This window comes from Grammomys surdaster, unplaced genomic scaffold (genome assembly GCF_004785775.1).
Source record: "Grammomys surdaster isolate TR1022 unplaced genomic scaffold, NIH_TR_1.0 130, whole genome shotgun sequence".
NCBI lineage: Eukaryota > Metazoa > Chordata > Mammalia > Rodentia > Muridae > Grammomys > Grammomys surdaster.
In genome coordinates, this window is record NW_021604588.1 from 14595476 (window position 1) to 14623023 (window position 27548).

Sequence of the window (27548 nt, forward strand, 5' to 3'; positions counted from 1 at the left end):
TCTCTCTCTCTCTCTCTCTCTCTCTCTCTCTCTCTCTCTCTCTCTCTCTCTCTCTCTCCCTCTCTCTCTTTCTCTCTCCTGCAACTGGCCTTTAATTAACAACAAAGTAACCTAGACTGGCTCGCTAGTGAGACTCTGCGGACCTATGTGTCTCCAACTAGTCTTCACAGCGACTATATGTACATGCCACAGTGCCTGGCATTACTTTTTACGCCTAGTTTCTGGATTCTTCATGCTTGCAAAGTGAACCCTTTCTGAGCCCGAGTCCCTCTCTAGTGTTTTGTGGCCTTTGCCTGTGGGACATCTGAATGACAACTGTTTGGGTACAGCTCAGGTAGGAGCTAGAGCACAAGACGGGCAATTGTTGTTATTAAGTCTGACAGGAAATGGTGGGAGGTAACAAGAGCTCGAAGGCTGTAAGAGGTAAATGTGTTTTATATGTATGCCATAATTGACAGCTGCTATTGTCAATTCCAGTTTTTTCAACCCTCTTACAGTTCAGAATGTCATTTAATGTAATTAATCACATGAGCTTTGGGAGACAGCTGTCATCACTGAAGCCACATCTCAGTTATTTAAAAACGATGACACTATATATTTTCTTGCCATCCTTCTTCACCTTCCTACCACTTATGTCACCGAGGGATATTTTATACAGACTAATCCTAAGGTTGTTTGTCTAAGACACTGTAAATAAATTATGAAAATCAAGTAAGAAATTTACATGTAACACAGTTAGATGGCTAAAAAAGCGCCATGGGTGTTTTGTTTTTACCCACATGAAAAGAGTAGAATGGTGGAGTGGCGTCTCTCTCTGACTAAACGGTCCAGCCCTGCCTTCTCTCTGGTCTTGAGAGCCAATCTTGATTTTTAGCAGTCATGTTCAGAAGATTTGAGAGAGGATAGCTGAAGACGATAGATAACAAGCATCGTGTGTGTGTGTGTGTGTGTGTGTGTTGTACACATTTTCTTGAGTATTTATTAGGGAAGGAAAATTCTTTTCACCTGTGTGGAAGAAGCCTGCAGGGTTTCCTTAGCCAGATCCAGGGTTCTTTCTACAGCAACTGTAGCTCATGCCACGTCGGGGCCAGCAGGGGGCATCTGCAACACAGATTTGGGTTACGTTGAGTTTTACCCTCTTGAAGGAAAGGTCTTTTGGAAATGAGTTTTGAAAACAAGGCTCGACACTTACCAAGCTGCTTGCAGGGTGCCTTTCTTTGTGCGTGTTCTTGAAATGTGTCTGCCTCTAGAATTAAACCTGCCTGTGATTGCCATCTGTGTCCCAAGCAGAGTACCCTTACAGCCTCTCTGTCTCTTTAACATGGTGTGATGTAGGCTTCTTATTATGTTCAGAATTCTCCTCATTAAAATATAGCTTATATACGTGATATGAATAACTGGATGTATGTACCACTTAAGCCCCGCCTACCACTTTTCATCTTGCTTTCCATTTTCTTCTCTTTCTTGTTTTTTATTCCAGGTGCTTGAAATCTACCTAGGCCCTTGCCCAAGCTAGGCAAGCACTCACCAATCTTCATTCCAGTCTCGGCTTCTCACTTCTCTGTCTCTGGTTACTTTAAAGTTAGAAACAGAACGCAGGCATTTTATGGTCTTTGCAGTCATCTGGTGGCTTTATATGTCTTCAGTCAAGTTAGGTGATTGCAATTTTAAGCAGTCATATTCAGAAGATCCCAGGGAGTTGGTAGGAGTAGTCAAAGATTGTACTAACAAACAGGTGTGTGTGTGTGTGTGTGTGTGTGTGCGTGCGCGCGCGCTCCTGTGAGTGCTTCTTCATTCTTTTGTCCCAGCAATATTTTCCAACGATGGGAAAAGGCCTACTGTGTAGGTTACCTGTGTACAGTGAGCCCTTTGGAGTTGTTCCAGATGCCACCAGAGCCAGAAACACCATCTTCATCCTTGAAACATCTAGAATCAGTGACTCTCTATGGGCTCTCAATCACGTTTTCTTGAATAGAGTTCTATTTCTAAAATTCAGCCCTGCTGCTGTTTGTCGTGAGTCTTGGTGCTGGCCTTGCACATTCACACATACATCTGAAGATCAAAACTTGCATTCAGTATGCACGCAGGCAGGAAGGACTAAGGTGGTCTGTGGCTTTTTGGGATTCCTATCCCCTGGCCAACATCCCACACAGGGAGCAGATTTACCATTGCAGGAGGCTACTACTATTCAGACTTTTGCAGCTTGAAAGGTGTGATTTATCTCCAGAATTATCTTTCTCTGATTAATCGCTCCACCAGGCATTTCCAATTGACTTTATTTCAAAACAAGTTTTCTTTTTCCTCATAACACAAGAGGTTAACAGACCCAAGAAGACACAAATCATTTTGTGTTAATCAGCATTAATGTAATTTAGCCAGGGAGAAATGCCTCATGTGCAGTCGAAGAAAACTGTGGACCACAGTTGATGCTGTAAACATGTTAGAACGTTCTCCAGATAGAGATGATTTTGAAATTACATTAATGTCAGATACGCTCAAGTTTATCTAGAAACAGGAAATGAACTTGGCGGGTTTGAGCTAATTTGAATTTCCCATTGATTTGCACTCTTCCCACACTGTGTGAGGCTCTGACAGGAAGGAAGGCAATCGAGGGAGAAACTGTTTTCTGGGAACTCTTGAGAGCATGTCGCAACTCCGTGGGTTGGGGGTTGGGTTTGGTTTGGTTTGGTTTAGTTTGGTTTGGTTTGGTTTGGTTTGGTTTGGTTTGGTTTTGGTTGGGGGGGGTTGTTTGCTTGCTTGCTTAGTTTTTGTTGAGATGCTAAGTATTCAGAATAGCTGGATCCTTACCACTGATTATTTTAAATGGTTACTGCTTGGTGATCGTGAATGCAATCTTACTCATCATTTTTTTCTGCATGATTACAAATGAATAAGTGGGTCAGTTGGACTTCCTGATGATTTTTCAACACCTTCTTCTTGAGTCTGCCTACTGGACCAGGAATGTGGCCTTGGTACCAGTGCTCCCCAAAGCTCTCTGTTCCCCTTTCTCTTGCATTCCCATACCAAAGAGGAAAAGAGTACCGAGTATTCTGGTGCAGGTATCAGCTCCAAGAAGAGAAACACACATGAATAAATCTCTCTCTCTCTCTCTCTCTCTCTCTCTCTCTCTCTCTCTCTCTCTGTGTGTGTGTGTGTGTGTGTGTGTGCGTGTGCATGCACACACACACACACACCCATGTGTTGAGGCCAGGAGGCAGATGACTCTCTTCTTACTGGATAGAGAAGGGTGCCTGGAAGAAGACAGACTTTGTATCTCTGACAGTAGTAGTGTTCCTTACTGGCCAGCAGAGGGTAGTCACAAGTGCTGTATACATTGCCCAATCAACTCCATGTATGTGTATATTCCCAGATAATATAATATGGACAGTCTTACTTCCAGAGTTAGAATGTTCGAGGAACCTTTTACGATTTAGAAAAGTAACCTATGTCATTTTCTGACCCTTTCACTTGGTGCTTATAGGTGGGAAATGTGGGCTAGAGCCGGTTGAAAACAAAAATTATGCAATTAAAGCTAGCACATTCGATCACCACAAAAGTCTGAGAACTTAACCATCTCACCAGACACAACTTTCAAGACAGAAACGCTTAGCATCAGATAATTTACGTAACTTGTAGGGCCTGGACTAAAGGGAGAGCATGTCAGTCACTGTGTGATATAAGCCGTCCCTTCCCTACCCCACAGCAGATCATTCCCAGCTCCTGTCACAACGCTTTGTTCACCTGAGCTCTGCTTGATGCTAGGAGCTCCAGAGCTGGGTTCACTCACCCAGAAGTTTCTAGAGTAAGAACCAAAGCAAAAAGAAGCAGAAATGAAAATATACCGCAGAGTTAACTATTTCTTAAGTCAGTTTCCACATCATATTTTGAGCAAATAGGACATTCAATATGGTAATTGGGTATTTGTGGCTTTTGTAAGGTACAAGACGGGGCTTTCTTAACTGTGACTCTAAGATTCAAAACTGTTAATGTTGGTTGTGTACGTCACTCTTTGCTATCTCTATGCATCAAATAGGAAAGTATGTTTGCAATATCAAAATCCTGTCTGGTTACAATGTGACCCCCCCCCATAGCTCTTTAAGACTTTGCTTATGATTGGCACTGACTTGGAGACAAATGTTAACAGATTGGTAAGAAATAAAATCGAGATAATTTTAGTTCACGTTGACAAACATTATTGAATAGTTGCTAGGTTGCCAAGCAACGGTACCAGGCACAGAGATTAAAAGGCATTTAAGACTCTACTCCTACCTTGAAAGGGTTTTTCTATATAGCTTAAAAAACAGGCACAAATCAATAGCCATAATGCAGTACGATAAGCCCTATCCTAAAAGTGCATGTGGAGGGCCACAAGGACAAAGGAAAAACAGTTTGGGGAATCCTAATACACAACTGATCTGTTACTATTTGAGATCAGGGTTTTAGGGCTGAAGAGATGGGGTTCAATCCCCAGAAACACAAGAAGCCTGTTGCTGTGGCTCACATCTGTAATTCTACCACTTCTATGGTGGAAACAGGAGAATTACATGGAATCTCTCAGAGCATTTCAGTTGGAGTATTCAGGGTAGCAGAAATGAAAGACCTTGCCCAAAAGAAGTAGGAGAGAATCAACTCTACAAGTTCTATGACCTTCACAGGTTTGCCTTGGCACATGTGAATACACACACATACACACATACAGAGAGAGAGAGAGAGAGAGAGAGAGAGAGAGAGAGAGAGAGAGAGAGAAAGAGATCTATCCACATACACGAGTGGATGGATGGATGATGGATAGAGATAGAGAGATGAATAGATAGATGACTGATAGATGCATAAATACATTGTCAGACAGACAGAAGAAAGATCGATGTTTATACAATTTCCACGGTCTGTTTTAAGTATAGAATCATGAAAATTTGCTGCAAGTTGGTTTGGTTTTAAAACTGAGTGAAAATCATTGTGTCCCATCCTATGATGGGAGACTATCCAGAACTCTGACCACATCTGCTCACTAACATGCTGGAGTTAAATGACTATTAAACCTCTAGTCCATCCACTGGAAGTGAATCTCCTCTAGGAAGACTGCTGCAAGTAGGCAACTTAAGCAGGTATAGTGGGGCAGAGAAAAGATTTTTAAAACAAGCAAAAACACTGTAATGTTATGATTGCACTTGGCTCTCAAAGACATCAAGTTTTATTCTATCATTTTACAGAAAGGGGGCATAGATCTGGCAGTAAAATTAAAACCAAAATTGCTCGAATGTAATGCATCTAGTTGGTGGTCAGAGCCAGAGCCCTCAGGAAACTGAGAGACAGTTCAGTTAGTAATTACACTTGGGGATTCTCCAGACAGACTGCTTGGGCTTGATCACATACTCACTGGGCTGTATTAAGATATTTAAACTTTCCCCTTCTGCAAAATGGGAACAAGACTGTATTACCTGCCATATAGAAATTAGAAAATATGAATAGAACAATGAAGATTGAACTGAGATAATGCAAATAATTGGTGTCTTCTAAACATTACTGATCGGAACCCACGTGTTCTGTTTTCTGTCTTTATGTTCTTTTTGCTGTAATAGAAATGAAAGAAGCCAAAGAGGTCCTTTGCATTTTTCTTTCTCTGATGCAGAAAGAAATCACTGTTTGAGATTTGTGTGCCCATGTGTCATTCTTGTCCCCTGACATCTATCCTTTCAGGGCCAAGGAGATCAAGATTAAGTTGGGAATTCTCCTCCAGAAGCCAGACTCTGCTGTTGACCTTGTCATTCCGTATAATGAGAAGCCGGAGAAGCCTGCCAAGGCACACAAGTGAGTCCTGAATATGGATTCCTCTCATGTTCCCCTCAGATGACAGCTAGTTTTCAAGTATCTGCTGCTGTCATTTATCTGTAGAACTATCCCTTTCTGTTATTCACTGAAGATCATCCGAGTCCTCAGAGAGTTGCTTCATAGTATATTTTTTAATACTTCCATGTCTAGATCATAACACTAAATAATTACAGAATTAAAAGAAATAGATAGAGCCTTGCCTCATCTTTGGAAAGGTGAACTGTACTTTATAAAATGGCACCAGCCACTCAGTTATTGACTGGAAGGTCAAAACATCTGATAATTTATTGGCTTGGGTCAAGTAACTCTGATCCAATTCATTATAAGCCCTGAATTCTCAGCATAAAGTAACAGCCAAGGTCCTTTCCTTGGGAGGGAAATTTGAGTAACTTCATGCTGATGGAAAGGCACACAATTTAGGACTCAATAGTTTCTTCTTGACTATACTAAGTTCCCTTCAAGGTCTGGTGGAAGACCCGAACTGCTACTTCCAAGAGGAATGAAGACTTGCCTTGCTGTTCCCACTTAATGCACACCAAGTGTTGCCTTCCCAACTCATAAGAAAAAATCATATTCCTGATTGTGGTTTTACAGTCCTCGGTGTCTCAGCTTCAGCTATGTATAACATACCCACCCCGACCCACCAGTGAAAGCCTGACAGGAAAGTATGATTCCAAAGAGTCAAGAGGCTGTGCCCATGAATCCACCTACTTTAAGTCTGTAATACCTTCCATACCATCATCACGGCCCGTCATCTTCAATTAGCTCCCTTACTGTCTAGACAGATTAACTGAATCCTCTCTTTATAGCAGAGGTATCTGTAGAAATGAAGAAGAGAAGCTGGACTGTCCAAAGGATGCTAACTCCTTCATTCTTCTTTCTAAAAGCTTCAAGATCACAGATGGTGTGGGAAAAGTACATTTTTAACTTTCATGTCTCTTTTTAAATCTAATATTTGTAGAAATTGGCCATCCTATCCTTTGTCCAAATGGCCTTCAACTTAATATAGTTGATTGGCTGGGGGATACAGAACTGGGTTATTCTGTTTCAAAGTCATTTTCCATCATCCTAAGTGGATATTTCCATTTTCTTCCTTTTATTACTTCAAAGTGTTCACAAACCGGAAGTGAGGCATAATTGAATTTTCTACCTTTAAAAAGGAGACGCTAATTCAATGTGGAGCAGCAGGCTGCCTGGACTAGTAGAGAGCAAGAACCACATCATAGCCAGCAGGTCAAAAGGTCTATTTTGAAGCAAACAATGTGGTAATTATTGATCCATTGGGATTACCATTTTCAGACCTAGCTCTCTGTTTCTTACCTTGATTGTCTATTCTCAAATGCCACCCAGACACTTGAACCACTCGGCTCTGAGGGAATCAAGAGAGAAATTGATGGAGAAAAGCTGAGGCTAAAATTTATTGGCTTATTTACTCTAATTGTATTTCCTTCCTTCCCTTTCTTCTATCAAAAATATTATTTGTTTCTGGGAAAGACAACACTGCACCCCCACCCCATCCCCAGGGGATGCTTGTAGGTGACAGCTGTTTTCAACAGTGAAACTGAAGAAGTGTTCCTTGTTAACATAAGTGCCCTGTTCTACCTCTTTACCTCTTCCCTTTGGGTGGATTTCTGTGCTTTTAGCCTTCAGGGTGTGACCTTGCTCTGCATGACCTCAGCCAAACTCATTTCTTCATTTCCACATTTCTCTGTGTGTGTGGTTTTTTTTAAAAACCCATATCTTCTGAGGAAAAAATAAACCTCTTGATGGAAGGTATGTATTTTTAGCTTCTCTCATCTTCTTTGGGCAGTTGCTTTGAAGAAGTACTTTCTATTTTTTAATATATTTTAAATTCTCATCTGATTAAAAACTTGAGCCCCTGGGGGCAAAAACAGAAATAAGCTAATTTTCTTATACCCACTCTCAACATCTCTTATCATTCTGGTATTACAAAATTGGCCCTGGCTCTTCTTCCATTAGGAGAACACAAGTATTATTATTCCATTTCAGAAAAAAAAAGTTCTTCATCATTTTGACCCTAACTCCTTTCTCTTTGTTTCCATTGGCTTGCCTGCAGACTTTCTCTTCCTCCAAAAGGCCTACATCCTTGAAGGTATTGTTTTCAAGACTGTCTGTCTGACTTGTGTGACCTGTTGTTATCTTACCTTCCTCTTTCTCAGAACTCTTTTTTTTAAACTCATGGTTTAAAAAGTGATCTCCCTCTCCCTGTCCTACTCTGCCCAGCCCCTGCATTCTCACAGGCTCTGCTGTAGGTCCTCAGAATGAATAATACCAAAAATGTAAGCCACATACATCAAGTTTGTAATAACATTATGGTTTGTAATACACACTGGCTTACAAAATGTCAGGGGCAGATTCTCTTTCAGTAGATTTTTTTTTTTTAATTCTAAATGTCCCTCCTTGACATCTGTTACCAATTTGTAACTGAATGTATTATTGATCTCATTGTGTTTGCCATTCTAAAGCTCAAGAATGTCCTCCACAAGTTACCAGTCAGGACCCCGGCTGATGACTAGTCACAGCAAGTCATCCTGTGTGTTTTTGCAGCTGGTTAACTTCAGAGTTAGCCTTGAAAGGAAATGTGTACAATTTTATGGACACAAAGAAGTGGCCTTTCAAAAGTCTGCTGTAGTGCCACTGGCCATGGGGCAAGGACTCAGTCAGGAGGCATGGACTTGAGTCTGCTTCTGCTCCACAGGACAGGAAGAATAAAGTGGGCTCTTGTGAATGACACTGATGAACTCAAGGATTGATTTCCTTGTCAAAAGCAAGAACATGGGGAAACATGATCAAGGATAGTTAAGTATTATAGAAGACACTGTAGATGACCAACCAAACCCAAACCAAAAGGAAACCAAACGTATAAACCCCAGCCATTGGTGCTCACCCAAGCTATAGTCTTCTCCAGTGCTACAGATAATATTGGCCAGTATTGCCAGTAGGGGTAGCAATGGCTCATTTGTTCATTCAAATCCAAGTATTGAATTATCTGTGGCTTTCAAACAAGGTTAACTCTGGGTAAACTAAGGAAGATTTTGTTTGCCTTTGAACTTGATACCTGTTTACTACAAGATGTCCTACAGAGTATACTCCCGCTCATGACCCCTTGAGTCCATTAACATGGATTGGGTTCTCATCCAATTGCCAACAGTGAAATATAAACTATAGTTGGGTACAGATAAAAAAATCTTATCATATTTGAATGTCCATAATTGAACATATATTTTTGGTCTTTGCCACCAACTTCATTCATTATTTCAAACTGATGGCTGTGCCCATAGGAAGGAATGGGAAAAGTTCTCCAGGAATAACATACAGTCCCTGCAGGGGTTGTCTGCACTATTACCATATGAAAGATCCTTCAAGTCAAGGGTATTTATCAGTGGAAAAAGCTCCCGTTTCCAAACTGACATGGTCACTTCCTCAATCAGGAGGCAGTTGCACTGGTCATTATAAAACACATAGTTAATGACTCCTAAAATGTTGATCTTGTCTCTTATCTGGGTTACCTTCCTCCCCATCCCTCATACCCACACAGGGAGAGGAGACTCTGCTTGCCCTCTGTGGTCAGCAGTGACCTTGCGGACCAGGATGCTCATTGGCTATTTAGATCTGCATCTATCTTGTTTCCAAAGAAGTCACACTTAATGAGGGCTGGCAAATTCTGAGAATCAGGACAGGATGAACCTGTTTCCTCCTAGACTGGTAATCAGAACACCGGGCTACAGGCCGTCGGGGGATGTGTCTTGTTCAACTACGTCCTTAAATCAATTTGGACTAATTCTGCCCCCAAGCAGACTCGGCACATGTCCCTTTCAGGAATTTAATCTTGGCCGTGATGTGCTGCTGATATTGACCATTACTTGGTTTTATAATGAGACCTTTTGGGACAAATTGCATCTGGTAACATGTTTAAGTCAGGGACACCTGCTCGTGGCATTGTTTCTTCCTGTGTGCCTTTATACTAGCCAAAGAGCAAGAGCAGAGAAAGCTATTTCATTGTATGAAAATACATATACAGTAAGGAGACTTGGAGCAGGAACCAGGCCTACCCTTTGCTCTGAGTTAGTTTCTTATTGTTTCATTGTATAACATGCTCTCAATTCTGAGAACATTTGGACTCAAAAGTGTTCTGCTATGTGTAAAGTACTGAACCCACTGTGAACATGTACATACAAAATAATATACACGTAGCAAAAGTGCTTAGTATGAAGTAACACTGAGTTATCCACCATATGAAAACATGCTGTTTTGTGGTCATTAATGAATGAATGAAAAAGACATGGGAACATACTTGCAAGCCATGTTCATGCCATCTCTCCTCTCTCTGTTCCTTTATTTTAACCAGGGAAAAGGGGAAGAGGGAATATAGTTCACTTGTGAGAAATTCATATGTTTTTGATCTGAGATTCATGTGTCCAGTTATGAAAACAGAACCCATCAAAGTTTATTTCACAAGATTTATTTTCCCTGCTTTTTGTTTAGTTTGGCTTTCAAAAAAAGAACACACAAATTTGGAAAAATATCAAATCAATTCAGGACTTAACTGACACATGTCCTACAAAGAGAGTTTAGGAGGTGATCACAACACTTGAGTTAAAAGACCATCTTGGATTCCTTACAGAGATACAGTGAGAGTGCATATGCCTGACAAATAAGATACGGACTGAAAATTGTTTCAGTAACACTAGTTGCCGCTGTCAATGATTTAAATGCCCAAAGATATGATTTTATAAAAACTAAAAACAAGAGTATTTCTGAGTTGTCTGGAACAGTTACTAAACAACCTACAACCTTGGGAAAAACACTGCATCATTTTACTCTCACAGTAAATGTCTTGCCCGTCTGCTTTAATTGGATGATAAAGACCAAATGTGATGATTCAAGGATTCAGGTGCTGTGAACCCAGGAAGGTACATGCTGATGCTGATGAGAGAGGAGAGTTGATGGTGGTGACAAAGTGCAGCTGTGGGACTTCTGTGGATGCAGACGCTAAATGGAAAAGTAGTCTATTATTAATTATTATTATTATTATTATTATATCTTGGCTATTAACCTTCTTTGAAGTCAACATTTATGTTCAACATTCTGACTCAAGAGATGCTAAAGACTTTTTTCTTGAGAAAAAAATAACTGATATAAATAAATAAATAAATAAATAAATAAATAAATAAATAAATGTAGATTTTTATTTTTCTGTCATACTTCCAGTTTGGGATAAAATCAAGCTGACTGTCTTCTATCGTCCTTAGTGAGATAACTGTGACATTGGGGTTTCCACCAAATAACATTTGCTGACTATGTTGATGACTAATGTGTGGCATTGTGAAACACAGAACATTACCCTCTGTGAAGGGACAATTGGATTTCTTTAACCTATATTGGGTAAAGATAAACTTCAGATTCACTTCTGTAGAATATATAAGACTATTGGACACAGCCTCAGGACAAATAGACTCTACTTGTAAAAGTGACCTGTTTAGTCAGATTGTTTAGAAACCAACAAAAACTCATACAGCTATCAGGTAGCAAACCAGCTGATCACACATAACCATGAGAAAATAATCCATCTGTCCCTATCCTGAGGACCAATCACCAGCTGTGTCACCACCTAAGAAAACCAAAGTCAAGTCATTGTCATGCGCGTGGTTAACTTCCTTCTTATGCTGTCACCTTTCTTTGTCCTTATCCTTGGTTTAGGCCCTCACTGGAGGAGGTCCTGCAGTGGCGCCAATCCCTGGACAAGCTTCTCCAGAGCAGCTGTAAGTTCACATGGTTCTCAGGAGGGTAAGACTAGGGACAGACACAAAACATCTTTGTTCTGCTCATATCCTTCTCCAGTTTGTGCTCTGAACAAGTGGAGAGCAGTTTGGGAGTGCAATTGTACAGTTGCCTGAAAGGGGAAGTCACCGTGGGAGAATGTGAGAACAGATATTTGAGTCTATGTTCATGCTTGTCCTCGTCTGTTTGTATAAGCCACATCATTTGCCTTTTTGGTTCAGACAGGGTATCATGAGGTCCAGGCTGGCCCTCAAACTCACAATGTATCTGAGGATGGCTTTGAACTCCTGATCTTCCTGCCTCCACCTCCCAAGTGCTGGGACCGCAAGTGGGCATCACCCTCTCTGTTTCTGTATGCTTCTTCATGTTCTCATGCGTGAGCCAGATAAACTGCCCTTCCTGCTTTGCTTCGTAGATTGAGAAAGACTAGATTTTGTGTTGAAAATGTTTTTGAACAAGCCACAGGCATCATAGCTCAACCTGTTATCAGCTGCTCTTTTGACCTTATAAGATTGCTATCTCCACTCCTTGACTGACCCTTTCCACACTCAGCTATGTAGAATAAGGATATTTGTGTTCATTTATTGATTTATTGTCTTATTTCAGTAATTGTTGGGCCAGTAGCATTTGGGATAGGGCTGATAAGTTATGAATGTCAAGTAGCCTACATAGGAGTATTCACTGCTGTTATAAAGAAACTTAAGAGTTAGCGGAACTATGTTTCCAGAATTCTTAAGGAGAAAAATAAGCATCCAATGTGTTTGTATGTAAATTCTTTTCACTCACACTAATTTTGAGGCCCACACACTCAGATATTTTAAGTGAATTATCAGAATAAGAAGGCTAAGGGAGAGAGCTAAGCCACAAGTATGTAATGTTAACACCTTAACATTGTCGAGGGGCCACTGTCTTTCCATCTGCAAGGTCTGAGGATTTCACTGTAATGTTTTCTACTTTTCAGAGGAGAAATTATGCTTGTATCTATGAGCATTTGCTCATATACATGAATAATTTCCTCAAAGCAATAAATGGAAAAGCATTCAATAGCTGTTTTAGCCAACCATGTCCTTAAACATGATATCTCTTCATTCCAACTAGCTCCATCAAGAAAAGGGCTTAAGGTGTGTGTATGAAAGATCCAACCAAAACAACGAAGCTGTGGGTTGTAACGAGGGTGAAGCTATAAGAAACACTGTTATTACTGTCTGTCTCTCTCTTCTCCATTATATTTCTATTACTGTCTCTCCTCTCTCATTCTCACACTAGCCTGTCCCTGCTCTTTTTATCTCCAGTCATTTCTAAGGTGGAAACATAGGGAGGACAGGTATGCCCAAAAAGTCCTATGCCAGCATCCAGACACATCAGTATCACCAGCCTGGAGAAGCAGAGTGTGACCTGTTACCTGATTGTCAGCCATTATGCATCATGGATAAATGTAAATCAAGCTATGGCTATTCAGTATCTCTTAAGAAGTATCCCATTTTGGATCTGTTGAAACTAATAATCTACAATCAGAAATATCTAATAGCTTGATACAAAACAAGTAAGAAAAGCAGGAACTTTAAAAAGGCACACTATTCAAAGCATAATGACCTCTTTCTGCGTGCTTGACTTGAGAAAGTTAAGCCATCTAAAATGGAGCACGATGGCTCATATTTGAAATTCAAGTGTGTAAGAGGTGGAAACAAAATAATTACTGTGAGTTTAAGGCTAACATGGACCATATGGTGAGTTCTGGACCTATCTGAACTGATGAATGACATGTCTAAAAAAAAAAACCAGCACCCCCTGAATTCCTGGAGGGGTAGGGGTAGCATTTTTCTGATTCACAGGGAACATTTGGAATTCCTCCTGTTAACATAAGCTATTGCCTCTGAGTTGATATAGTTAAGAAAGTATTTATTTAATCAAATTTTCTGTAGTAGAACTAAACCCTATACAAGCTGCTGTTCAATCTTTTCTCATTAGCAAGGATCTACTCACTCAAAATCATTTTTAAAATTATGTTATTAGTAATGCATGCAGTGTGTGTGTGTGTGTGTGTGTGTGTGTGTGTGTGTATGCACATGTGTGGGGAGATCAGAGGGCAACTTTCAGGAGTTGGTTCTCTCTTCTCACTGAGGGTTCTAGAACAGAACTCGGGGCATCAGGTTGCTCAGCAAATGCCTTTACCACCTCTGCCATCTCACTGGCACTAAAAATGATTTTTTAATCATTTGGGGGGTCTTTGACTTTGTTCTTAAAATACATCAGATTCTTACAAGTTTCGCCTTCAGTTCTGAAACAGGAGCCATCTGTTTTCACTTGTTAGGTCTATAGGGCACATAGCAAGTATGTTGATCTTTAAAACCAAAATAGACTGCACATGGGGGCTTGCATAATTCCATCCCAGCATCACCAGGGACATGGATTCTCCCACATGAGCATTTTTAAGAGCAAACAGGGACACAGCCTAGTCTGAGGCAGCACAGTCTTTATTTGGGTTCTCTTCTCCCAAGAGTTGCAAAAGGTCAGAGCATTTCCTCAGACACCCCCGTGGGCTGGACTGTCTCTTGAGACATGAAGCAGCAGCTGGTTCCAGGCTCATCTTTTAGTTTCCATCTTCACAGTTGCCTTTGGCATCTCTTCCTTTGCTTTGCAGTTTTCCTCCTTCTGTGTCATGGGTCCATACTCTTATCATCTCACTGATGGCAACCATGATTTTCAGCTATGACAATGATCATAAAATGTGTGATATAAAAGAGGTACACTTCATTCATATATTCCATATGTTATTCTAAGCAATTTGCATATATTGGTTTATTTAGTGATTGCAGTAATGTCGTGACTTAGGTGCAACAAGCACCTCTAGTTTTCAGAAAAAGAATCCATTTTTTAGAGAGAAAGGTAGCTTGCCTATGGCACAAAATACAACAGTAACAAAATTGAGGTATTTTCTTGTCTTTAAAGTTCTTGTTCTGCTGGATGTGCACACCTTTAATCCCAGTTCTCAGGAGGCAGAGGCAGGCATCTCTGAGTTCAAGGCCAGCCTTATCTAGAGAGAGATTTCCAGGACAGTTAGAGCTACACAGAGAAGCCCTCTCTTAAAAACGTAAGTTCTTTGGTCCTGGGGGTTGGAGGGATTTCCTAGTCCACTGAGATCCCACTATTAAGAAATAGATGCATATGTTTGAGGAAGGAGATAGGAACAGGGAAGTCACGTGGAAAAGATGGCCGAACAAATAGATTGTCCCAGTGCAAGGGCAGAGGAGGGTGGTGGTGGTAGGAGAAAGCACTGTCTTTCTCTATTAACAAAAACCCTCAAGAGTGAGTAGGTGGCAGTGGGGGGAAGATGTCACAGATGAGGTAACATTTGTGTTGGGCTTGTAATTATGACAGTAATTTTTAATTTGTTATAAATAATGATGAAAATCAGTATGTAACTGAACTTCATGAAAATTATGTGTGGCCCCATAAAAGAGCCATGCCTGTGAATTATTTAGTCTTCACCACAGCCCTGTCATATAGGTTTCATTACTACTTTCCTTTGACAAGCCACAGAGGCTTCAATAGGCTAAATAGCTTGTCTGTGTTATTTTATAATAAGGTGTGCCAGAAATCACCCCTGGGCAATCTTGGGTCTAAAGCTGGAGCTGAGTTTTGAACCAATAAGCCATGTCATGGTTCTTATAAATTGCCAATGTCATTTCTGTCTCCCCCTCCCCCACCCTGTCGCCAATGAAGCATTTGCACTAATCTCATTTTCAATACTTTATGACAATCTGACTTGGATTCTTGGATTTGTTTAATGCTCCTTTTATCCTCAGAGTGGTTTACAGATGGTTTCGCCCAACCCTCCCCACGCTCCGTACAAGGACATTGCTCTGATTTGCCTAATGTCAAAAATTGTTATCACTCATTAGGGCCAGCTCAGAGATTACAATGTATGGGTGCCCTATGACGTATGGGTACCATACTCACAGAATGCTTATGGCAGCCCAGTCATCAGATGAGCTTCATCAGAGTCCTGCATAGTGAATGGTATCTGGGTGTGCTGAGGAGTATTTTGAGGCTCTGTGCTGGCTCATACAGGCCCCATAATTCTTTCTTGGGGTTATGGGTTGGAGTTTTGTAGTATGAAGTCCCTAGATAAAAACAGTGGTTTATGAAAGATATGTATATATAACCTTGTAGAATAGAGATATTTGGCCTGAAGTCTTTTCGACTATGATTCCAAAAAACTAACTAACTAACTAACTAACTAACTAACCAACCATACACACAGTAAAAGTCTCTGAGGAAATGACCAATAGAAAACCAGAGTCTATGGAGTAGAAAGCTGACTGGAAGTGACTGTGTAGGACTCTACTAAGAGAGACCCCATAGAGAATGCTCAGGATCCAGATGTAAGAAAGAGTAGCTTTAAATAACTCCCAGGCCAGTAGGGCATAAAACTATTTGTATGTTTTGGTTTAAAGTGCATACATTGATTTTAAAAAACAAACAAACATACAAAACAACAACAACAACAAAAAACCAAAAAAGCCCTGAAATAGTATTGTGGAATTCACCAGAGAGATAAAAACCAGTATTCAGGACATGGGTCTTTCCAATGGAAAGCTGTTTCATAATTGAGGTGAACACTCAGGTCACTGAAGAATCCTGACAAGGGTCCTCAGGTCTGAAACATCAATGTTTATGAAGACTGATCTTTATCCCAAAATTTTACAAAGAAATGGAATAGGCAACTCAGAATATCTGATAATAGGTGGGTTGAGGGGCTGTGAGGCTGAGGGGCTGCGGGGCTCTGGAGCTCAGGGACTGTGGGGCTGTGAGGCTGAGGGGCTGTGGGACTGAGGGGCTGTGGGGCTGTCTGAGGAACTGGGGAGCTTAGGGACTGTGGGGCTGTGGAGCTGAGGGGCTCTGGGGTTGAGTGTTTGGGGCTGAGAGTTTGCTTCACACATATTCTATGGAATTACTTTCTCCTCTGAAGTCTGAGCTCTGGTCATATGGATGCCTATAAGACCGTGTTTCCTGGCAACTAAAAAGTGACTTGAGAGTTTTTCTACTTCAATAGAGGCATCCGACATATTTGTTCAAGCAACAGTGAAATAGCCAGGACAAGGATAAAGGTGGGTCTTATTTCTTTCAACATGTATGTGGACCAGTTATCATTTAAAAATGTCGAGTAATACAGAAGAAATTACAGTGGGGATAGGAAGAAGAAACATGTCTGAATCTATCAAAGGGTTTCAAAGTAATTCAAGTAGCCAGCCAGGTTCCTAGAGAAAATGGCTTTTAAGCAAGCTCATGTCCCGGATATTTCTACTATTGATCCATGATAGTGTCCTAGAAGTGCAGAGGAAAGATTAAATTGCTTGAGTCTTGGAATCAATACTGAACCTAACCCCAGTTAATTTCCAACCTGACCATTCTTTTTTTTAAAGAATTGAGTGTGGCAGTTAGAAATAAGATGAACAGGAGGAATAAAAATGTATCGGGAAGATAGCTCAGTGGTTAAGTGCTACCTCATAATGTAAGTAAAAGGACCAGAGTCTGAATATGCAGAATCCATGTAAGCCAAGTGGGAGTGTTGACCCATCTGTAATTCTATGCGCCTCAGGATGGAGACAGGAAAACTCCAAAACAAGCTAGTTAGTGAGATGAGCTACCTTATCCGCAAGCCCTGCATCTGACTGAGGCTTCATATCACAAAGAATAAGGTGGAAGAGCAATGAAGATTCCAGACATCAACCTTGGGCCTCCACATATATGCACATGCATGTATATCAGTATCCAAGAACAACATGTATACCCACACACATGATAATACACATATACACATGCACACATACCACACGCACACACACACACACACATACATATCATAAAATAGATCTTTGTCTCTGGTTTTATCATCACATATATTTTGTGCAATTCATAAAATAATCAATGGCCAATACATAAAAACATACAGTCTACAAACAAGATGGAAACAAATGTTCAAGGAAAAGAGAAATGGATTGAAATTGGGTCAAAAAATGAATCTAGAATGTGAATATGTTACCCAAACAGAAGTAATTAATTGTAGACAGGTCCTAGGAGAGGCAAGCAAAGGGAAGCCTGTTCCCTAAAGTTGATGGCAGTCATTTCTGTCTGTCTCAGGAGACAAGTGGCTCACTAGGCCATGCTGCCAAGATTGTGACTTTGACATAGGCTGTGGAAGCTAGAATGTTTCCTCTCCTTTAGAAACCTCCATTTTCCTTTGTAATAGCATGATTCTATTCTTACAGATACAGATGTTAGGATTTGGTGTGAACAGTTTTATGTATATGTGTGTATACACACACACACACATTCTTTAATAAGAGAAGGAAAACAGCATAAGTTTAGATGTTTTAGATCTCCAATACCTTGTTAAATTCTTTGTGCACTCTCTCAACCTATCGTTTGGAAGGTCTAGAAGGACAAGAAAGAAAGAGGAAAGGATAAGCCCCAGGAATTATCATAGGTACACAGGTAGCATGTATGTCTGTATATGGACTCATGGTTGCCATATTACATTCATTTTATTGTAAACACAGATGTAAAATTAATTGATGGACATAATAACTCTGGGTATGTGACAACTTCACCTGGTCCCTTCATTCAGACATCAGTTTGAATATTCCTATGTTGTCTTTTTCGCCTTCCTTGCTAACTGAAGTCAGACTCCTGCTACGACTCCCTTGCTGCTCTTCAAAGGTTTCCCTTCATCATATAGATGTGTAGTGAGTCTCCTCTTTGATTGTTATTTTTCATTCTACTTCGCTTGAAATCTCTAAACACTGTCAGGGAACCAAGCTTATTTCCTTTATCACAGTGACTTACTCAAAACTCAACTGTAAGAACAGAAATGAGATAATAGTTTCTGGCAGTCATTACAAATATTACTTATTTTGACAAACCAAGTTTTAATTATTTTCTGTGGGGCTAGGAGCATAGCTTTGCGGCAGAGTGCTTGGGTTAGCATGCATGAGGCTCTTACTTCAATTTTCACCACTAAAAAGAAAAGTTTTCTTTGGAATTGGCATGTGTCCTGCATGTCATCAGCACTGATGTGAATCCTCAGTTATACACATTTGTCACCCGAATGAACACTGCATTCCCTTGTGTGACAGACTATGAAGTGAAGCCTTCTCTTCAGTGTCAGAGTTCATGGTGGGCAGAGCTGTTCTCTGCCACCTCTGGTTCTGTCCCAGATTGCCTGCATCTGAACAAAGGGATGTTTTAGATCTGTCAATGGGACATCGTTATGGAGGCTTTCCCCATCATCTCTAGCATCTTTGTTCTAGCCTTCTGTTTTCCTCTCAGTTCAAGTACAGGAGAGAGTACACAGCTCCTAATGGACGTTTCCTGTTCCAAGAAACAGAATCACACGTCTCTTGAAAAGTATCTGAGGATAATAGACAAATGTGTGAGACTGCACAATCTGATGGCCTGGTTCTGAGTCCTGGCTCTGTACTTACTCTCTGGGCATTTGGGAACAATCTCTTAACTTCTGTGACCTCATTTACAAAATAGGTCACTCATAGTACCTGTTCTTTGGGTGTATACTGAGAATTAAATGAGTTTCTATTCATAAGATTTTTATATCAATGGCAGAATGTATTGGAAGTAAGATTGGGCTACTTGGCCAGATATAGATTCATTGTCAAATCAATTCCCTATTGACTTTTTACCCACTAGATGGATTTGCCAGCTTCAAAAGTTTCCTGAAGTCTGAATTCAGTGAGGAAAACCTTGAGTTCTGGGTTGCTTGTGAGAATTACAAGAAGATCAAGTCCCCTGTCAAAATGGCGGAGAAGGCAAAGCAAATTTATGAAGAATTCATCCAGACAGAGGCTCCTAAAGAGGTTGGTACTGGCGGGCAGGTGGCTGAGCACAGCTGTTTAAGAGTCAGATCATTACATTGCCAGGTATGGCTTCCTGGGCTGCAGGCATGACATTTGGAGTGAACGGCTACTCGTACTTGTGATTAGAGTGAATAGTAAGCACCTACTGAATGCAAAGGCAGTGTGATACCGTCAGGTGCTTAATTTCAATGCTGTACAGACAACTGTGCAGCCGACACCTACTGTAGTCTTACCTCAGTACCATGCAACCAACCTTAAACAGGAGGAAGGAGGCCAATATAAGATTTGGGATAAAACAAAGAGACTGGTTTCTCTCCTTCAAAAAGTAAGAATGACTGCAACTGTTTTGTAAAGTTGTGAGAATTGAATTAAACAGTAGATATGAAAACACACATGACTGTTTGAAATAATTGATGCCAGTGAGTCCCCTGTCATTTGCCTTTGACATTTGTCCTTTGTTGAGGCAACAGGACTCCCATTCCTGAAAACCAAAATAATCCACGTTAATAGTGCAAGATGTACTTAAAGCCAATATACCAGTAATTGACTGCTAAAGACCAGATATGTACAGATTTCAAGAAAGCTTTGAGGACGTTTGTCTGCCATCATCTCCGCTATCAATGAAACCAAACTGAAAAGCTTGTTGAAAAATTCCAGGATGGCCACACCCAGATCAGTCCATCTAGTTAGGATTTGTAATCCCTACATGGTTCTCTTGAATCCAGTGTGGACAACTAAATTGTCATCAAGGTTTGGAATCAAACACATAGGTGATTGAGGAAGCCATTTTCATAGTTGGTGATCTGTTATAGATGATTTGTAAGGGGAAAGATTCCTACCATCTCTCTTCTTTTGCATGTGTGATACTTCTTATAGATACAACCTCAGATATCTACTCCTTTGGTTATGTTGTATCCCTACCTGGTCCTCTTAAGAGAGGGATGTGGCTATAAGGATGTGGCTCAGCATAGAGTACTTGCTAGTATGCAGAAGGCCCTGGGTTCACTCCCAGGCCTAAATCTACCCCTCAGTAGATAAGGTGCTGGTTCATGCCTGTATTTGTCATGTCATTAGAACTACTGATTCCTCGTTTGTTGTCAGGAAACAACAGTTCTAAAGCTCTGAAAAAGGTCCTGGGTCCCTGGCCACAAATTATTTGTTCTGTGTCACTGTCATAGAAAGCAGGAAACTTAATGGAATAGAAACATGAAATCAAGCATCAATTCATCTGCATTCAAATCTGTTTCTCCAGATTTGAAAACACTTAACAAAGAGATGATCTCAAGACACTTAACCTTGTGTGTGTGTGTGTGTGTGTGTGTGTGTGTGTGTGTGGTTTGTGTGTGTGTGTGTGTATGTGTGTGTATATGTATATGTATATGTATATGTATATGTATATGTATATGTATATGTATATGTATATGTATATTCTTAGGTTGCTGAAGGATGAAATAGCATATGTATAGATTGGATACTGGTGAAGGACACCTGGTAGGCATCCAATAGCAGTTGGATCTGAATCTGAATCACATGTTCATGCCAGTATCAGTTCTTCTGAAACAGCAGTGGCATTTCTTACTTTTCGTGGCATCCTCCTATCTCTCATTTTGCTGGTGAGAACTCTGCCCCTCTGGTACACTCCAATCCTGAAGCCTGGACTGATGCAGGGACCCTGTTTCCTGGCCCACAGGTGAACATCGACCACTTCACTAAAGACATCACCATGAAGAACCTGGTGGAACCTTCCCCTCGCAGCTTTGACCTGGCCCAGAAAAGGATCTATGCCCTGATGGAGAAGGATTCTCTGCCCCGCTTTGTGCGCTCTGAGTTTTATATGGAGTTAATCAAGTAGTCATCTGGTCAGGCTTCAAAAGTTGCCCTGTGAGTTGAGTTACATCCTCTGTTGCAACACAGCATCCCCCAGACACCTGCACGTTTCTCCATAGCAGCTTTGCTCCAGGATACCCAAACATAGGCAAACCACAGGCTGTGTTGCTAACTCTTTCACTCATGTTGGTTTGGTTATGTAGGTCTGTTGTCTAAGTGCCTTCACTTTCTCTTGTTCTTTCTGACTGCTTTGTAATAAAGGTTTACCAAGTTACTGCCAGTCTAAGTCACAGAAATATCCTGTTCAACATAAAGCTGCCTGTGAAAAGAATAGGTGATATAGATTGCTCTTTAAACTAGGCAGAAAAGAAAAGCAGATGCAAGCATCCCCTTTCATTGGGGGTTTGACTGGTCTTGTTTATTGTTTTAATTCTTATCCTCTAATGACTTAAGAATTTGGTTAGTAAAAAGCAGCAAGCTGGTTATAAGGCAGCCACCATTAGGGTTTTTTTTAAGCAAGTACATTGTTTAACATTACTGACCTCTACTTTCTAGAGTATCGCTGTGTTAGCTAGACATTCTCAATAAGAGATACAACGAATATATTGTGCTTCTAAACAGAATATATTTCAATTCCGCCCTTATGCCTCCAAATCACTAGGGAAAACGTCAGCCTTTGACTCTCTAGAACAATTAGAAATGCTAAATACCCCAAAAATCTCTTTGAACTATTTCTTAAACAATGGAAAATAAGTTAAAATTGAAATATTTTATTCACAGTATTTGGGATATCTGAATGTCTGAAAATACCCAACGAATGAGCCAGCTGTTACACACTCACCCAGATGGCTCCAGTTATGGAGACCTCAATTGACTATGCTTACAAACTGACTGTGTGATTGGCTAGTCTTGTCAGTGGAGGGTGAGGAGAGAGGGAAGGACACCTCAAGGGCAGTGCCATGAGGCCACAAAAGAACACAGAAAGGTATGCTTCTGCAGCTGAATGGCTACATTATATATCCAGACATTTACTATATCTCTATATAATTTTAAACTTAAAGCAATATATACACATATATATATTCTTCTAACATATAAGACAGCCAGTGGGAGGTAAGTAATCTAGCTCCAAAGGAGAAGCCAAATGTATTAAAATTGGACTAGAAACTTTTTTGAGGAAAAATAAAAACAACAAACCTCTATGTTAGTCGTAGTTTCTATGGTAACAAGAAGAAAATACATTCTTTTAGATCCGAGAAATGAGAAAAAGTGGGATGACCTTTCCAGGAAAAGAATATGTAGTGTTTGTTTAGCATTCCTTCCCCATCCTTTCCCTGCTCACCAGTTTCCCTTGAGTAAATTGCCTGAGAAAGTATGAAGCTTACTTAGTGTGTGAACCCGGGGCTGCTTGTATCTCCCTCTTCCAGGAGAGCCAGGCTAGGCTGAAAGTGGGTCTAGGATGTAGGAAAGGGTTGGGTCTAAATTATGGTCAATGGACAGGAGTATTTGCTTCTTGTTCTTGAAGGAGGCCTGTGATTCACCGAGGAACTGGCCCATAATCTGGGCTACTGTCTGAGGCTAATATAGTTCTGGGATGAGGGTCAGATTAACCTTTAAATCAAATCAGCAGATATAGAGACCATCTGTCTCAGGAGTCTATGTCCCATGTGTGTCCGTTAGAGCAGGGTTGTTCATGTAAACAGACACACAGACACATACACGAACACACACATACAAACACACAGACACACACAAATACACAGAGACATACTGAGACACACAAACACACAGACACACACTTTCTCCTACATAGAGGACACATTTCCAAAGGCAGAACCATATGCATGGAATTATTTTACTCTATTTGCTCATATTCCATACACCACCATACTCTATTATATACACTGAACTTTCAGCCCATTTTCATTTTAAATGCATGAGATGAATTAATTAAAAGGTTTTTCTTTTATCCCATTTAATAACATAGACTTCACCTGACTGATGCCTCCTCTGTATAAAATCCATTTCAATGAGAAGGATTCAATTATTTCCTGAAGAGCAGTAGGCATCCATTAACAAATCAATTGATAAGCTAATAAGCACTCCCTTCTAGGGATTTACCAAATTATGCCATCATACAAGAGATGGTTTGAGAATTATTTAAGCAGCCAGTTAATTTGGAGGAATGACTTTCACTCCTGAAACTGGATCCTCTAGCAGGCATTTCCTTCACTTCCTGGGGATTTAGCAGATTTGGAAGATAATTGGACACAGGAGAAGGGTAATAAAGCAGAAAGGGGAAATAGCAAAGAAGTAAGCTCTCAGGCCTAGGAAAATTAGCCCACTGGCTAGAAAACACAGAGGAACAGCCCAGCCTGATGGATGATCAAACAGCATCTTGCTGTCATCCTGGATTACAGAAGGCATTTCAGGGCTCATCATGAGGCAAGACAAGGAAGTTCATCTTAAGATCCTATAGGAAATTAACTAGAGAAAAGGGCAACTGTGGAGGGCTTCTTTTCCATTAGACTTGTGTGTACTGGAAAGTAAAGAGTGGAGGGTTCAGTTTGGAGCACCCAAGCATCCAAACCCCAGGGCTAGCGAACTCTAGGCAGGTTTGGCCTGTAAGTCTTGGTGTGTAGACTCTCCAGAGTTGAGTCTCCATTCCACATGCATTCCAGCATCCGTTTAACATTCTCAGCACAAGGCCAACAATTTCAAAGCTACTTCCGGTGTTAAACACACTTCCCATTAAATAAGTCCTGTGGCTAATGAAAGCAATTGATAACCAAAGAAAAAGCTTTCGCTAGCCTCAATACGTCATCCTGGAACTGAAAAGTGTCTGCTGTCCCCACTGAGGAGACATCAGGGACTCTAAATGGAAGCTTATTGTAGAGTATGATGAAGACAACCCACAGTCAGGAGCTTTGGAGTTTTATCCTCAATTCACTGCTTAATAATAAACATACGTATCAAGTAGAGAAGCTATGTAGCCATCTTGCTCATATGCAGTTTAATACGTTCCCTCATTTGATACGCTTCTTCCCTCCCCCCTCACTTTCTCTCTCCTTCTCTCTCTCTGAAACACCATGGCTCACAGTACTTAGGTAATAGTGAGTATGTTTAAGAGCACATAAGTCCCTACCTAGGCAGAGGTACAGGCAAAAGCATAGACAAAATAAAGAGAAATGCTGAGCACTATGTCATAGGAGACGGGGAATCTGGATAATGCTTCCCAAACATTCCAAGACAAGAAGTCATCGTGATGTGAGGGAACTGTAGTTCTGGTTTTGTTTTTAATTCTGTAACTTGGGAGGTTATTCTTTTGGGGAGTAGAATGGAACAGGATGAGGGGTTTATGAAGTCCTGTGCCAGCACTTCTCTCATAAGTATTAAATCCTGAACCAATAGTGTTGGTTTCCTGATTATTGTATCCAGTACTTTGTGTAGTATGTAACTCACTCTTACTGATAATAAAATAAACATTAGCCTATAACTGAAATCACATTTTATGTTAAATATGTACCTATGTAATGGTCTCATGAGTTCTTCTTGACTTCTAAATGTTCTTTCAGGAAGTATTTTTTTTTTCATAGAAAAGGATCATCCCCCCACCACAACCCACCCCAGCCCAACCCCACACACGGTGTTTACAATATGTGAAGCTTTGATCTGTGGAAGGGTTTCCCACCAAGATTCAGTCCCAACAGAGTCTGCTAAAACAAGACTCAGAACGTATGAATCAGCTAGTGACTATTTCTCCTTGGATAGAGGTGGGAAGCAATCACCTGCTGGCCTAGTTGCTGTCACAGAAATAGGTTGAGTAGTGGAACAATATAATTTGAATCCTGTGATATTCAATGTACATATTAATTCTCTTCTTTCCTCATATTGGAAAAAAAACATAAGTCTCAGTGCTACTGAGAACAGTTCGAATCCCATGATTTTAAATTTGATGCTAAGATAATTTAGGTGAGGCATTAAGGTCACAGGGAGTGGGTTTGGGACTGAAGGGCAGAGCCTGTGTAAAAAATGGAAAAGAAAGAGAAAGCAAATAAATAAAATCAGATTGACCAAGGAGAATCAAAAATGAGAATTTTGGAAAGACAAAGAGGGAGAGAGACCGAAAAAGCAATTAAAGTGAGTTGTCATTCCCAGTTCCCATAAGACCCATCTGTATTTACTATAGATAAAATGCCCCAAATCATTTTAATACTATCTATTCTTCTCCTAATTTTAATCATCTTGGATGAGTTTCTGAGAGTTTCTGACAAAAAGTATTTTTAACAAGGACCACAGACACTTCAAGTGACACTGTTAGTGTCACTGTGGAAGCATCTCCTGAATCAGAGGAACTACATGGAATCCCATGAGACCTGGGGGTTATTGGCTTTAACTTGAGAACAACAGGACAAATGAACCTATGGCCAAGTGAAATCCAATCTTATTGTGTGTGTCAAAATTGGGTAAACAAAGTCAGTTAAGGCATGCTTTCCACGTTAAAAGGTATCCTAGGCTTTTTTTTTCCTCTAAATTTACATTTTCTGAATTTTGATTTGTAGATTACTTTACTATTACTATGATAGAACACAATGAGTAGAAGTAAGCTAAGGGAAAGAGAGTTTATTTTGGCTTATGGATTCAGAGAGATGAGAGTCCACAATAGCCAAGCAGAGGCATGGCTACTGGAACAGGAAGTTGAGAGCTCACATCTTGAATGACAAGCTCAAAGCAGAGAGAGTAAACTACTAGCAGGGCAATGCTGTCATCTCTCAAAGTCCAACTCAAATTCTTCCAGCAAAGGATCTTCTACAACTTCACACAGAGCACCACCACCTGGAAACCAAGTGTTCAAATGCCTGGGACTTTGGGGGTGGGGGGGGTTGGGGGGTACATTTCTCACTCAAATCCCTACAATCAGTATCTCCCAATTCGTCTATTGTTAAAACAATAAAAGATATGGGTGATAATCTTATTAAAAGACAAGCTTTCGAGTCCTTGCTCCATGTTTGGCAGACAGGTTTTCTGGTCAAGAAGCCAGGTCTCTGTCGTTGAGACCACATTTCCAAGTTGTCTTCACCATGGAGTATCGACTGGATTGGGATGGTAACAACTGTATTTTGGAGAAACGGTGCTTTATGAAACCAAAGGGACTGTGACATATGGGAAATGGATGTCTGCTTTGAATTATGCCCAAGCAGAATTCTGGGAAAACATAAAGGACAATTAAAAGGATATTAAAGCAGAAGCAGGGGTTTCAATGCATAGGGTGAGTAGATATTAATGCATCTTTATTTCCTTTTAGAGAACATTTACTTGGACTTTTTAAGTTAGCAACTAAAACTCCAACCTACTCAAGTTTCTCTAGCAATGGACAGTAAATGGGGAGAGGGTGATAAAATATTTAAAAATCCAGGTTCAGAAAATCGTGTTATTATTATCATATGCTCAAACAGAATGGAGGCTTACTTCTCTCTGTAAAGGTTCACTTCAGCTGAGAGACCAGCAGCTGAGGGCATAAAGACTTGGAGTCTGCCATGGAATCACCTGCACAGGCAAATTACCCCAGGAAATATTAACAGCAAACTACAAATTCACTTCAAAGATTCCTAAGTATTGGTGGCCCGCCATTTTGAGTAATTTAAATCAATACACAGTGACATCACTGCCTACTCTGATGTGGAGTTCCTCAAAGATCACTTGTACTTTGAGTGAGTTACTCTAACTAACCACGGGCACTCCAGTGAGGAGCATCCTAAGTCTTCAGCTGTTGCTCACGGTTCTCTAAGCTGGCAAGTCATGTACTACTCCTCAAAGATCTCACCATGCCAGCCCTCTCCCGTTTAAAGACTTTGATTGTGTTCCTCTGCCTTTACCCTATTAACACATAGACATTTTCAGGGAATTTAGCAAGCAAATGCCATCTTCTCCAGAGACATCATCTTAATCCTCCCAACCATACCTAACTGCAATGGATATCATCCCTCCAGAACAGTCAGGAAATTCTCTTAGAAGAATGTTAGCAAAAGAGAGGTTTTAATTTAGAAAAAAAATCCATCCACACAAATGTGCAGATACCATCTCCTCTTTATTCCTCAGGAAGACAGACAAATGAAGGAAATTAAAGTTATTATGGCTTCTAGCTCTACCCTCAAGAAACAGGGGTTCTTACACATATTGACATCCACAGTAATAAATCTATTCAGAGAGGAGCAG

The 27548-nt window shown here is 40.5% G+C and overlaps 1 protein-coding gene across 1 annotated transcript in view; it reads left to right on the forward strand.

Moving 5' to 3' along the window:
- Rgs5 (regulator of G protein signaling 5) overlaps positions 1-24839 on the forward strand; it is a 39250-nt gene extending 14411 nt beyond the window's left edge. The window contains exons 2-5 of the mRNA XM_028760661.1: positions 5698-5808; positions 11551-11612; positions 19339-19505; positions 21196-24839. Of these exons, the coding sequence (XP_028616494.1) occupies positions 5698-5808; positions 11551-11612; positions 19339-19505; positions 21196-21357 (502 nt within the window). The 3' untranslated portion in view covers positions 21358-24839. The remainder of the gene's footprint in view (positions 1-5697; positions 5809-11550; positions 11613-19338; positions 19506-21195) is intronic.
- Positions 24840-27548: the final 2709 nt, after the last annotated feature.